Genomic DNA, 15,480 nt, shown 5'->3' on the forward strand with positions numbered 1-15,480 from the left:
ATAAAAAGCAAGTAGCACGTCACTTCCAAACATGTTCAGGGTTAAGAACATGTGTGTAAAGGAGAAATTATGGATCACATAAAAACGTTTTAATGCAATTTTTTTAAAATACTTACATATGGTGTATATATATATAGGATGTGCAATATTGCTAAAGGGTGTGTAAGACAAATTTAAACACCTCTAATTAAGTAGAAATATATTTTTTTTTTTTTTTTAAACAAATTAAGAATTTTGTTCGTGTGTAAATATTACATGCATAATAGACGTACGTACATATTGGCATATATGTGTTAAATTTTTTGTTAGTTCAAAGGTGAAATTAAGGTGTATATTTTTAGAAAACGTTTCTTCCCCATTATATGCCTGACCAGTTGGCTTATATATACGCCAACATTACTATATGTATCTGTAAATATATCTATGTTATACACAATACATAGACGAATTTATAATATCATGTAAGCGTTATTTGCATTTTACGAATGTTTTTCATTTTTTTTTTTTTTTTTTTTATGATTCTGTTTGCCTTTTCACATTTTTAAAATGAGTAAAAGTATCGTAGTGTTTTCATGTCCACCATGCAATGGCTTCTCTTTTCTTGTTCATCCATGCTTGAGCGAAAGAATACTCTTTTCTTTAAGTTCATTATCCAACACGATGGAATACCTCACACAATTGTGTTGTGCAAACAGTTGTTCCTCTTTATCACTTTGGACATTCTGTGTGATTAATTTAAAAAAATGTATGTTTAATATTTAATTCTTAATTTTGAATACTTAATTTTTAATCCTAAATTTTGAATACTTAATTTTTAATCCTAAATTTTTAATCCTAAATTTTGAATACTTAATTTTTAATCCTAAATTTTTAAACCTAAATTTTGAATACTTAATTTTTAATCCTAAATTTTTAAACCTTAATTTTTAAACCTTAATTTTTAAACCTTAATTTTTAAACCTTTTTAATTTTATTTTTAATCTTTTTTTTTTTTTTTTAAATGTTAAAAGTCCTACACTTAATATACTGTCTCACAAATGCAGCAGTTTGCTTTTTCATTATTTTAATTACAATTGGGTGGAGTTTTTGCATCTCTCACATGAGTATTGTGAACATATTAATTGTCTTTTTTAAGTATATATATAAAAAAGAACTAATAATAAATGCTATAACATACCTCCATACCTGATCAGAATATATGTCTTTTGTTTTTAAATCCAATGAAAAATATATTTATTTGCATAGTTCCTTTTAAATATATTTTTAACTCAAAGTTGTGGTTAAAAATGAGAAAATGTTAAAAGGATAAATGAGTTATATAACTTCGTGTCCCCAATTTGGGGAACGCTTGAAAGAGTTTCTTATACAGAGAGTGTTGCACACTTATATATTTTATTGTTCTTTATTTTATTTGGTGAATTGTCATGATGTGACATCCAGATTTGTTTGATGATGGGCTCACCGAATTGGTTACTGGTTTCATTGCATTGTCGATTTATTGATCTATTTTTTCAACTTGTTAAAACATGATATTTATAAATTCTATTTTTAACATGCTTACAAGATGGTATGAAAAACCATGATAAACAAAAACAGTTTCTTGAATTCTTTTTTTCTTAAGGACACAAAAATGTATAAGAAAAAATTCGCTTGAGTTTATCTTATAATAGTATGTATATAAAAAAAAAAAAAAAATAAAATAAAATAATAAACCCTTATCGCTTTTGCAATAAAAAATAAAAGGTAATAAAGAAAGAAAAAAAAAAAAAAAAAATCAGTACTTTATTATTTATTTTTTTTTTTTTCTTATTCCCTTATTAAGCCTAAATGATATTTTTACATATTTAGTTAAGAAGTTATATGTAGTCATTCGAATTTTGGCATTTTCCAGAACATTTTATACAAATGGATTTGTGGAAAAAAAAAAAAAAAAAAAAAAAAAAAAAGCGGAAATATAAAATTGTAAAAATTACAAAGTTGCTATGATAAGAATTTGAGAAAAAAAGAAATGAAAATAATACGAAATAGCAAAATAACACATGTTAAAATACTACATTCTGAGGAAAAAGAAGAAGCCAGATGAGTAAATTAAACTAGTAAAGAAAAATGTGTAGGATATGAAAGCTTAGTAAATACACCTTTGAATCTTCTTATGCATTTTTTGGAAAAACACGAAATGAATATGGAAAGTAGATTATCGGATAGCTATTTTAGTTTCCAGAATGATTCAAAACACCGAAAAACTTCTCAGAGATTTTTTGAATGGATCCTGAATTATCCCCTGTTCAGTGGTAAGACGTACATCATAAGAGTTGGAAATGGATTGGGAGTAGACGAGTGAAGTTCTGGTGAGTGGATTCATGGATTGATTATTCGTATGAATTATTATATACTTTTAGATAAGTATGTAAGCGTGTGGAAATGTTAAAGCATTTGTATTATTCCTGTTTTACATCCCCTCCCCTCTCCCCACTTTCTATATCTGAAAGAAATCAGGAATAGCAGTTTGTCTAACCGCTTCAACATCCAGTGCATAAACGATGGAGAAATTTTGGACACAAAACAGATACAGGAAAAAAAGAAAAAAAACAAAATAAGGAAGGGATCATATATTCCGATAAGTAAGCGGGATGGACTTACCACAAATATAATTAAAAATGAAATAAGGAAAGAAGGTAATAAAGAGGAAAAAAAAAAAAAAAATAATAAAATAACATAATATGATATAACATAACATCCATAGTTAATAAAAAATGAACAATTTGAAGGTACAAACGTGACAATACTGTGTGGTATAATTATTCATATAATCAAAGAATACAATGGAAATTCACTCATTAAAAGAAACAATTATTACACGATGTTTATGCGATTTAAAAATCATTGATTCGTGTTATGGAACCACATTATGTTAACACATGCCAAATGCATTTTTGATTTTTGTTCTCTACATGAGCGTGCTACGTAATAATATGCACACTTTATAATTCATATCATTTTGTCTAAGGCTTCATAACAATGTGCACACACATCCACTTAATCTCAGATTACAGCCTCATAATTAACAACAAGTTTTATACAAATATAATTAAAAAGAGTGAGCATATATACAAGACATACAATGATTCTCTAATAGACGAAAAACAAAAAAAATTAATTTTTGAAAAAATTAAGGAAAAATATTTTAAAAAAAAAAAAGAGCAAATCCAAGAGTATATTCCACCTCTTCTTCCACCCAGTTTTGTTGTAAATAATAATAAAAAAAAAATACTAGGTGAAAAATTTAATCCTTTTTTTAACTTTTTTAAAAAGGATATCATTAAAAATATTTATCACGACAGCATAAATTTTTCCCTAAAGACAAATATACAACTTAACAGGTACTTTTACAAAGTGATATCCAATCAACTTCAATATTACCGAATTAAGAATGATTTATGCATCCACGTCATCAACATTTTGAATGAAATATCAAAGTATTACCACAGTTATGGATACGATATTCTCAGTAATGTTAAGGTGAGAAATCAGGAAGGAGGAAAAAGAACGAGTTTACAAATTCTTCCATAATTTATGAATTTTTAAAATCAGTATTACAGCAGAGTTGCTTTGTGTGACGACACCTGTCTATATTGTGCTTATAATATTATCTATGCGTGTCCTCCAACATATTTAGTTGTATCTATCCATATGTCTCCGTATAGGTAAAATATTTCCCGTATAAAAATATTGTGAACAGTTTCTATATTAACGGCCTAGTATTCAGCAACTGCTCCATATACTTTGACGATGTGGAAATAAAGAATCCGAAAGTATTACTGCTAGATGCAGAAAAAAAGAATGAGTATGAAATGTTAGAAAATTGTTATAATTATAACTATAATTACACCTATTTCGTTTTAAAAAATTTGTCTAATCGACATTTGAACATCATTTTAATTCATGGGGAAATTGATTTTTATTTGAAAAAATTATTAATGAATAAAAAAATATACTATTTCACAAGCATAAAAAAGAAAAATTTATGCCGCCTATCCAACATGCTCCGTATCAAAATTTTAAATTATGATGATTTTATAAATTTTGACAGAAATATTTATATAGCCAAGGCAAATTATTTCAAGATTCAGAAATATAAAAAAAACGTGAAGAATATTTTTCTCTGCTGTAATAGCAAATTTTTGACCATATGCATATTTGGAAAAAAAGGCATACAGGATGGTATGGAGAAACAGAGTAGTATTACTCCTGCAGACTTGGATTATAGATCCAGGAATGAGACAACAAAGAAGGGAAATAAACCTCAACATAATGGCATGTTCTACACACTACTTAAAAGAGAAACGGAAAAAGAAAACATGCTAGAAAAATTTCTTCAAGTGTATTATAAAAACAAGAATGATGATTACATCGTTGATTATTTTTTCATAAATAAAGAAAAAAAAATAAACCTTGTGAGGAAAGAAAAATATGAAAATAAAAGGAAGGCTCTAATAAATCATATAAAAAATGTTATTATAATTAAAAAGGTTAAAAAGTTAATAAAATTTTGTATATTTTTAACTTTTCACATTTATAGACAATTATATTTTAATAACTACATGTTCAGAACACTTTTACACATACCTGATAGGAATATAAGCACAAATGTTACATGTGACAATTTTTATAAGAAATTTAGCAATTCTGTGCTATTTTCTTCTATTTTTCTCTTTTATAATCACACACAGAAGAAAATAAAAAATACTCCAATAAATTTCATGTCCAATTTATTTCATTTAATAAATATTCACGATCCTCTAACAAGAGAAAGGTTAAAAATTATGCACATGTTAATAAAGACAAATAAAATTATCAAGGAACAAGTATATAACAATTATGAACACTGTTTTTTTAATGTTCAAAGTAACAAAATAATAGACATCGTAAACTATTTTATATTTAAGAATTTTATGAAAAATTTGGAATGCAATTATAATTGCATGTACTATTATTTAAAAATTATTAATAGTGCTTATTTGCATTATAATAAAAACAATGTAATAACAAATGATGAAACGTTTTTGAAGGATTCGAATATTTTATGTGATCCTATTTCTTTTAATGATGAAATAGTTATAGAAAAAAAGCTTAATGAAAAGGCTGAGCAGATAATTGCACAAAATATATTATTCTATTGCTACCAACTCGAGTCAGCTAAGAACATAGAAATGATAATTTATTTCATATGTCCCAGCTACATGTTTATACATAATTTGTACAGTTCTATAAATATATACCTCTTCGACAATCAAAACCATAGTGCCAAAAAGTTATTCTACAACTTTTTCTTCAACTACAAGTATATATTCGATATCTCCCTACAGCAGTTCGTCTGTGTCATCCACGCCTTGGCCTTTAATCTGTAAGTGGAGAGCAGCAAGAGAGAGAGAGAGAAAAGAAGGAGAGACATTAAACCCTTTTGCATACTTTGAAAGGAAAAACTTGAATTATATTGATGCACACGCAGACGCATGTGCATATATATATATAAATGTAAGCAAGACAAACTCATAATCACCCCTTGCACACACACCACTTGGATATCGTGCAGGATATGCCCCTTTGAATCGTGTGGAAATTACCTGTGCTATCATCAAATATGTATTCAAATATTTTTAAAGAGAGTGGTAATATTATTTAAAAAGGAAAAGAAGGATAATGAAAAAAATGAAATAATTATGAATATCATGTGCAACAAATGTGATGTGGTGCAGGAAAAAGTGTTGAATACAAATTTTTCTTTTTGCGAATTTTTATTAACCATCATACATTCAGAGAATTATATGAACATGCAATGCAATCATAATGGAAAAAACAATACTTATGAACTAAGCTATAGAAATATAAAAATTTGTTTTTTCATGAACGATAACGATATTTACCAAAGCATTAGGGATAATAGAACTTATTCTGAAAGACAAATTAAAAGTAAATATGGACGATGTAGAATCAATAGATCTAACGTTTGTAGTCGTGCATGTTACTGTTCTAATCAGGATGAATGTAAGAAATGCTATAGTGTAATAAAAAATGAACGAAAAATTAAAAATTACATCAAGAAGAATGTGAAAAATATTATTTATAACAGCGTGTTTTACTATTATCCATGTAAATGCATAACGAGGAAGTATAAATGTAAATATAGAAATGGTACAAAAGAGAGAAAAGAAAATATATACACAAATTTTAACCTGTATAATATTATAGAAAATTTCCCCTTCTTCACAAGTTCAATGCTCCCCATGTATTCCTCATTGAAATATTTAATTTATAATTTCATAATACAATATTATAGATCTAAAAATAAACATTTATATGAAATATCTCCAAAAAAAAGGAAGAAAGAAAATTTTAATAACCCCACATCACCACTGTACTTTACGAATAAATGTAAAAAATGTAAATATATAAAAATTTCGAACTTTTCTACATTAGGGTTTTTTAATGTCCTATTTATAATTAAGAGAATATTTTTTAATTTTTATATTACAATTAATTTTATAATCACTTTATTGGGAAAAAACATGTTCATTAAGGTAAATGAAATTGAATACTGTGTAAATAACACAGCCTTTTTTATTGAGGACAATTTTTTATTAATAAAGGGATGTTTAGAAAATGAGAAAGAAAATTTGAAAGAAAATATCCAAGAAAGATGGAAAATAAATGTGAACAAGAATGAAAATAACGAAAAGTTTAATAAGTGCAACAATGTGCTTCTGAATAGTGCAGCAAATGAATTCAAATGTGAAGAAGGAGAAGAAGAAGTAGAAGAAGAAGAAGGAGAAACGAACAGCGTTACGCAAAATGTGTATGTTCTGCATAATCAGGAGAAGAGAACGAATGATTCATGTGAAGAGGGTATACATGGTAGTAATGGTATAAATGAGACTAATGTCAAAACAGTTTATTCAAATGGAGAAGAAAAAGGAAATTACGATGATAATGTGTATGTGACAAAACAGACTTGCAGTAAACATGAATACATTTTAAAAGATATTAACAAAGTAAAAGAAAATTTAATAAAACAATTCTTACTGTTCAGAAAGTTTAAGAAAAAATTGAGATTCTATAAAATGTATTTAATTAAAGTGTTTAGAAATTTCTACTACTACGCTATTGCCCATTTGATGGAAAAGCATTTTTCACTAGACATTGAAATATTTTTCTCTTTTTATATTATGATATTAGAAAAAACTAAATTAAAAATTCAGAGAGATATTGAAACAATGACAAAATTGACAAGTAATAGAAAACTGCAATATTTACGTTATATCGTGCCGAATTCCTGGGATAACTTACAAGGACGTATGAAAAGAATTCCTAATAAATTCTTGTCATTTTTTTTTGCAAATATTCGGTACAATTATTCTGATAATTACAGTACAAATAAACATAACTGTGATGGTATGCAGAGTGTTAAATGGAGATCCAAAAATATTAGATACAAAAGGGTACAAATGAAAAAATTGATGCTTTTAAAAAAAAAATATTCCCACATAATCGATATGAAGAAAAAGCAAATAAAATCCAATATAAAAAACCTTAAAAGTTTGAGTAAAAACAAATCCGAGTTAAGTAATCACCATCATCTCGTACGAGAGTATGATGTGCATAAATTATTCTTGAAGGAGTCTTACTATATATATAACATTGAGAATTATAGGAAGAGAAAATACTTAGATGATATGAACAAAGAGGAATATGAACACTCGAACAAGAAATTGTTTTATTTGCATATATCAAATATAGTTGATTCGGTTATAGCTTCTGGAGGGATAGCAGGACATAAGACCAAACCAGATAAAATAGGGCAAATGAAAAAACCACGAAAAACAAGTTCTGTGTTTTTACTAAACCCAAATGATACGTCTAATTCGATATTCCACGCGCTTATATCTGATGAGTACAAGACCAGATTGGTAAAAATTTACAAAAAGGAAAAAGGGGCACACGAGGAAGGAACGTACAAAAGAGGACGAGCTAGCCAGTTTGAAGAAGAGCAGAAAGAAGCGAATCGAAATGTGCAGGACGAGGCAAATCAAAATGTGGAGGTCGAAGCGAAGGCGGACGAATATAAGGACGAAGTAGTTTTGCTGCAAAAGGAAGAAAGACTAAATGATAGCAAAAAAATTATCATAAAGAAGGAACTAAGGTGTGGAAATAAAAAAAGAACACAAAGGAATAAACATTTGAAGGACATACATCATGAGGAGATAAAGAAATATATAAAAAAAAACATAAGAATAATGACAAATCGACTTTTAACGAATCGTATGATAAATAAATTTATAAATTCTAAAAATAATGAAGTGCTTGTTATTTCTATAAATGATAACACTTCTGTATATATATATTTTCCACTACAATTTTATTACTTGAGAAAATTTTTGTGCAAAAAAGAAACAACATTTTTGAGGTCACTTATAAAAAGTAATTACATCAATTTTGACCATAAAAAAAGACATTTTGTGAAAACATATGATGATAAGTACATTCTAAAGGAAATAAATAAATATGAATTTAAATCTTTTGTTACAAGATACAAGGAATTTTTTCAACATTTTTCAGATATTTGTTTTCAAAGAAAAAAATCATTGTTATGTTTTATGTATGGGCTGTTCCAAATTGAAATTAAAAAAAAAAATAGGAAAACTTTTAAAACATACATTATTTTGGAAAATGTGAAAATTGAGCGTACCAATTCGAAAATTTTAATTTTTGATATAAAAGGTGCAAGAAAGAAAAAAAATTTACAAAAATTGATGAAGCAAAATAAAAAAAGCTTCTCTTTTTTCGAATTAAATGACACGTTATCACATAATTCATACAAAATGACTGAAGAAAAAGACATGACAGATGATAACTCTTCAGGAATATCTGTTAATTTGAGGCAGTTTAGTAAATATCTTCGCATGGAAAAGAAAAATATCAACTTTAAATGCACAAATTATAACAATCTTAAGCAGGAAATTATGAATGTTTTTTACAGCAAAAAGGGATATTTGCAATATCTCTCCGCAGAAAAAGAACACAGCAAAGGAAGAGAAATTGAACGAGAAGAAAATTATGAACAAGATGATGCAGAGAGGGTGAAAAAAAAAAAGGAAAAAGATGTAAGCAAAATTGCACCAAATGTAGAAGGAGAAAAAAGCTTTATCGAAAAACAGGAAGAGCAAGATGAAAGAATGTGCACTGAAATAAATTCTGGTGACAAAAAAGGACTAGGGAGTAAGAAACACAAAACAACAGATGGATACAACAGTCAAAACAATGCAGAAACGATGAAAAAAATTTATAGAAATACTAAACAAAAGATGCTATGCGGATTTTTCATATGTCGTAATGTTGAGCCAGCTAGGAACAGTTTGATGAGAATTAGACGGAAAAAAAGAAAAGAAAAGAAAAGAAATTCTTTAAAAATTGCTAAGAAGAGCACGAAATTGGAATATCCTCGAAATGTAAGCAAAGGGAAAAGTAGAAGAAATAAAAAAGAAAAACAAAAAAATTGGCGTATTTTTCTGAATGACATCATATATAATACTAAGGAGCATCTATTCTTGAACACAAAATTGGGTAAACTAAGAAAAAAGAAGATTATCCATAAGAGAAATGCAAAAAGGTTAAGAACTAAGTATTTGTATAGCACGAAAGTTTCACTTCATTTTTTAGCAAGAAAAAAGGAGTACATTTTGAATAAAGATAATTTAATCAAACACAAAGTTAGAGGTGAAGGTACAACAGATTCCGTTAAAGATGGAACATACAACCTTTTAAATAATGAACCTTTGGAAAATAAAAATTTGGAGAGCTTAAATTCTCAGGAAAAATATAATAATTTCGTAATAAATAATTACAACTCTCTCAAAAGTTATACCATCCTATTTGATGATAATTTCAAAGATTTCATTAAGTCGAACGTAATTAATTTAGAATATAATGACTATAAATATTTAATGGATTCGTTGAAAGAAGATACGGAATTTTTATCTGGACAAGATATAATGGATTATTCATTACTTATACACATAGATATTGCAAATTTTGTAATTATTTTCAAAATTATTGACTATTTAAGACCATATACATGGGATAAATCAGTAGAAAATTTTAGCAAAAGTGTACTATATTTAACAAAGGGTTATAGACCAACTATTATACATTCTGAATATTATAAGAAAAGGTTCTTAAGTAATATAAAAAAGTATATTTTTTATTACCTTCCTATATATGCACTTCAAAAAAAGATTGTTTTTAAAATTGCAAAAAGAAAAGACACCTTTTCAATACTTAACTTAAATAAAAATCATCCATTCAAAATTTATTTTTATTATCAACTATTTAATTTAACATTAAGATATTATAATAATTATTATATATATGTGAAATATTTTAGTGATAAGCAGACATGTTTATATAATAACTCACTTCTCAGAAATATTTATTCAAAACAAATTTTATTTATTTTTTTAAGTTACTACCAAAAGGAATATTACATACAATGTATAGAGGAAAACAAAAAAAAAAAAAAAAATGCTCAAACTTGCTATGATCTTTATTTGAAAAATCTAACAACCATAGATCATCATTTTTCAAATTGGGAAGAGTTATCGAATTCATTCATGGGTGAAATAACATTGCGTGATGGTGCCTTAAGTAGAGAAATAATATCAAAATATTTTGATAGCAACAAAATAAATAGTAATTCGACTTCCCAGAACCTGAACAGAAAGTTGACGACCAACAAATTGAGTGAGGGTAATGCTTATCTACATAACCTCGTTTCTCCCTATTGCACATTGGATCAGTGTGTTGTTCCTAGAAATATATGTAAAGCCATGTGTAGTAATAGTTGTTCCTGTATGAAGACTTGCATACACCGTGACATGGGTAGAGAAGGAACCTTTGACAAACATGATGAGTGTATTTCCAGTATTCTTAACGGGAACAATTTCCCATGCACGAGCTCTGAAGGAATTCCCTTGCAGACAAAGCAGAAATGCAATATTATAATGAATATGCCTAACCTTTTCAGTATAAATAGGAACTCATTTGATGAAAGAGAATTTAAAAAACTGAAAAAACAATTTTATAAGAAAATTTCCAGGTTTCAAATAAAAATTTTGAAAAAATTACAAAAATATAATTTTAAAATAGAAGGTATTTCGGATCATGTTCAAAACAATGTATATATACAAATGCGTGACACAAATATACATTATACGAATATAAATTATTTAGATGCATATAACATTTATAATATTTGTGAAAAGGATTTTAATAAGATGTATAAAAGATCTAAATACGGCAAAAAAAAAAACACCCTTTTGTATATTCCGTCTTACTTTCTCTTCGCATTGAACAAATACTGAGGAAAGATAAGAAATGTGGTGAGAACTAGGTATGATGGAAAGGGTGTGTATTTGCAGGGGAAAAAAAAAGTGCTTGGATTGTCTTGTAAATGATAGAAGCGTTTTTAATTCAACGTTACTTTCCCATTCCTTTTTTTTTTTTTTTTTTTTTTTTTTTTCTCGTATACAGATAAATTTAACTTAATGATCCTCTTGTTTTTGTTCACATTTCATTGACTTTTTTGGCATTCCGTTATGTTTCCTTACCTTTCAATCTGTTTAATTTTGCCTAATTTTGCCCAATTTTGCCTAATTTTGCCCAATTTTGCCTAATTTTGCCTAATTTTGCCTAATTTTGCCTAATTTTGCCTAATTTTACCTAATTTTGCTAATTTTTTTTTTTTTTCCTTTTTTGTTCCTGGCATTTAAAAATGCAAAAATACGATGTTCCGTTTCTACTGTAAGATTTATAGCATGTGTGATCCAATTTTTTTTCGGGCATTCCACTAGGACGTTCATCCATTGTAGTACATTTTTTTTTTTAAATTATTTTACAATATATGTTTTTAAAGGCATATTTGGTGATAATTTACTGTGTATATTCTGCACATTCATATATATGTCAATGTGTCTTACATGCACGCATTGAAATGTGCATCCTAAATTTTGTGCTCCCTTAAGATTTTGAATAAGACCATAAGTGCAAGTATTTTAACAATAACTCTTTTTATACAACCTGCATATGTTATTATTTTATTTTACTTTTCCATTTTAAACTATAGAGTTATACTATTTATTGTCTGACCCTCACAAAACAAAGGAACATAACTGAGGGAATGATTCAAATGAATTGATTTGCACTTTTTTCCCTCCTTGTTTTTAAAATACATGGATGTTGCAAACTTTCATTGAAATATTATTTCATATGAACACTATGAGTGTTTCAAAAAATGAAATAAAATAATAGTAGTAAACAAATCATTTTGTGAAAAAATATTGGAGGTACAAATTGTAAGGAGTAATAGCTTATTTCGAGATAAGAAAACAAGGAGAGTTATTTTATCCCTTAGGTATAAATAATGGGGGTGATGAAAAATTCTACAACTACGTATTGTAATGTTACACACATATAATTATCGAATTGTATAGATATGTGGTGTGTATAATTTTTCCCTTGAATTACTAAAGAAACTGTTTTATTAATTTTTCTCTCATATGTATTTATACACTTGGGACATGGCATACGAAGAATTTTCATTGTATCAAATGTTATTCTCCACAATCGAGAAATATTAATCATAAGCCATGTGCACTAATGTCAGAAGCGTATTTATTTATACCGAACAGGTTATACATAGGAATAGGTACAAGAACAATGGCTCTAAATAAAATTTTTTTTTTTTTTTTTTTTTTTCCTTACCTCTATACGATTTATCATTAGGAAAAATATAAACCATTTGAACGTACACATTTGTGTGAATAGGTCAGGGAATATTATATTATTGTTGTGCGGGGAAAAATATAACACCCCTTGCTTAACTTTTCAAATAAGAATTATTCCTAAAATGATGTATTACACACAATAGAAAATTTTCGAAAATAATACATGATAAGCGTTAACATAAACATATATGTGTTTCCCCACCCTTTGCACTGTCGAGTTTTGTGATGTTACAGGTTATATTGACACATTTGCTGAAACGTAAAAAAAAAAAAAAAAAAACATGCATAAGAATGTAAAGGAAAAAAAGGAGTTGGGTTTTTCTATACTAAATTAGGTTTACTAATTACTAAATTTTGTTACTTTTTTTTCACCTCAAATTTCAATATGTATATAATACATATATATTTTTTTTTTCCCCCTTACAGAGTGGCAAATTTTCACTTTTAATTTTTGCACATATATTAATGCATCCGCATATATTAACTTTCTTATGTATACACCTTGATAAACTAGTTGAATTATAATTTTTAAAATGAATCTACAATTTGGAAGATTTATATGCAATTTGTGTGAGAATTATATATATGTACATTAAGTAAATCCTTAAGGTGAGGTACTAAAGAAAGGGTTCATCTTGTTTATGTACAAAACAAAAATTAGCGTTGACTTTGAAATGTTGTAACCTGGTCTGTGAAAAAGTAAACGCACGTAATGGGCACACAAAGCAGTATGAAAACATGTTAAGCAAAAATATGTAAATAGTTTATGGCACACATATACATATGCACATATTTATGCTTAATTGAACAAAATTAGAAATTACTTCATATTCATCGTATGAACCCCTGTTCGCGAACTTAAAAAAAGTTACGTATAAATTTATACACAATATTACATGGAAGATAAAAAGAAATTCACGCAAAGTAATCTCCTCTATACGTTTTCATTTTCGAGAATCTTAACTTAATATTTTATATCTAATTTGAGCACGTATTAAAAAATGAACTGTGTTATAATAATTTTTGTAAAATAAATGGTACAGCATCCCGTTGGTAATACATAAACGCGTACTATACATTTATACATATATATATATATATATATATGTATATACATATTTGTATATATATTTTATCTTTATTTTATATATCCCTTTTTAAATAAACAACTTATAGGGAAAAACAACTGACCCCATTGTTTACAATTTCGAAAATTATGAAAGAATGAAATAAACTTCATTAAGTTCACAAACATATTTAATACAAAAATAAGTCATGCAATAAATCTCCAAGCCTACATATCGCTTCGATAGGGCATTAATAATATTGTGTATACATATACATTAGCACATTTTGCATCAAATTACTACAACTTATAAATATAAAATTAAAACTCGAGAATACCATTTTTATATCCTTTTTTTATACTAGGATATTTTTAATATTAGAATACACAAGAACTCATTTTTACACTTGTTCAAACTTTTTTTTTTTTTAATTTTTACACCTCTATTTGCAAAAAATGGATATGCTAAATCCCCAATTCGAAGAAATTGGAAAGGAGTTTGTGAATCACTACTTTCAGCTATTTAACACAGGAAGGTTAGAAAACAAAGCAAACGACATAATTTTTCCCGAATTCTCCCAAAAAAGGGATTGGAAAAACAAAAAAAAAAGAGAAAAATATGAGCAGATGAGCAGATGAGCAGATGAGCAGATGAGCAGATGAACGGATGAACGAATGAACGAATGAAAGAAATAAAAAGAAAAAGAAGGAAAAAATAAAAATGAAGTTGGGTCCCCCTTTATGAATAAAAACTTTTGCATATATGCACATGCTCACACATATGTATACCATACATGTTATATTTCACTATCATGACCCTTTACTCAACATAATCGTAGGAATGAACTAGCGGCACTGTATAAAGACATTAGTATGATGAGTTTTGAAAATGATCAATGTAGAGGAACAAGTCAGATAATTGAAAGACTGAATAAATTGCCACCTACAGTTGTTCACAAATGTCTAAGCCTAGATATTCAACCGACACCCAATAATGGCATTTTAATTTTAGTTTGTGGTGATATTATTATTGAGGAGAATAAGCCAATCAAATTTGTTAGAACTTTCCACCTTTTCCCATTACCTAGTGGAGGATATTTCAGTAACTGTTTTTTTTTTTTTTTTTTTTTTTTTTTTTTTTAACACCGATTATATATGTACAAGGGCAATTATATAGTGTCTCCTAATTACTTTAATATATGAAGCGTTACAAATTTGTTTCTTTTATGAATTTACAATTTTGTATAAAATGTTTGCACACAAGAATTCACGCCACATTTTTTGCTTATATCTTTCTTTTTTTTTTTTTTTTTTTTTTTTTTTTTCTTTTGCAGTTTTTAATGATTTATTCAGATTTTGCATTGGTTAAACGGATAGGACAAAGGAAGTAGTAAATAAGAGCATCTATTATTACGAAGTTTTATCTCATTTCAATTTCGCTAAGTTTAGCATATTTTAGTGCACGTTCGTGTATTTTCCTTTAAGTTTTTGCTTTATCACCCTTTCTTTGCACCTTCCTTTCTCCATCACCTCCTACTACTACTCCTATTACTACTCCTCTTTTTTTTTTTTTTTTTT

The 15,480-nt window shown here is 27.2% G+C and overlaps 2 protein-coding genes across 2 annotated transcripts; both read left to right on the forward strand.

Moving 5' to 3' along the window:
• Positions 1-2,176: 2,176 nt before the first annotated feature.
• PGO_133640 (hypothetical protein, conserved) lies at positions 2,177-11,414 on the forward strand (the record flags this gene model as incomplete). The annotated part of the gene is made up of 5 exons (XM_028689880.1): positions 2,177-2,291; positions 2,490-2,675; positions 3,047-3,519; positions 3,705-5,404; positions 5,594-11,414. 5 exons carry the CDS (start codon positions 2,177-2,179, stop codon positions 11,412-11,414), a joined length of 8,295 nt encoding a protein of 2,764 aa, XP_028545681.1.
• A 2,944-nt stretch (positions 11,415-14,358) lies between these two features.
• On the forward strand, positions 14,359-15,271 carry PGO_133650 (nuclear transport factor 2; the record flags this gene model as incomplete). Its single annotated transcript, XM_028689881.1, has 3 exons — positions 14,359-14,438; positions 14,742-15,004; positions 15,237-15,271. 3 exons carry the CDS (start codon positions 14,359-14,361, stop codon positions 15,269-15,271), a joined length of 378 nt encoding a protein of 125 aa, XP_028545682.1.
• Between the last annotated feature and the right edge of the window lie 209 nt (positions 15,272-15,480).

This window comes from Plasmodium gonderi, assembly GCF_002157705.1.
Source record: "Plasmodium gonderi DNA, contig: Chr13, whole genome shotgun sequence".
Lineage (NCBI taxonomy): Eukaryota > Apicomplexa > Aconoidasida > Haemosporida > Plasmodiidae > Plasmodium > Plasmodium gonderi.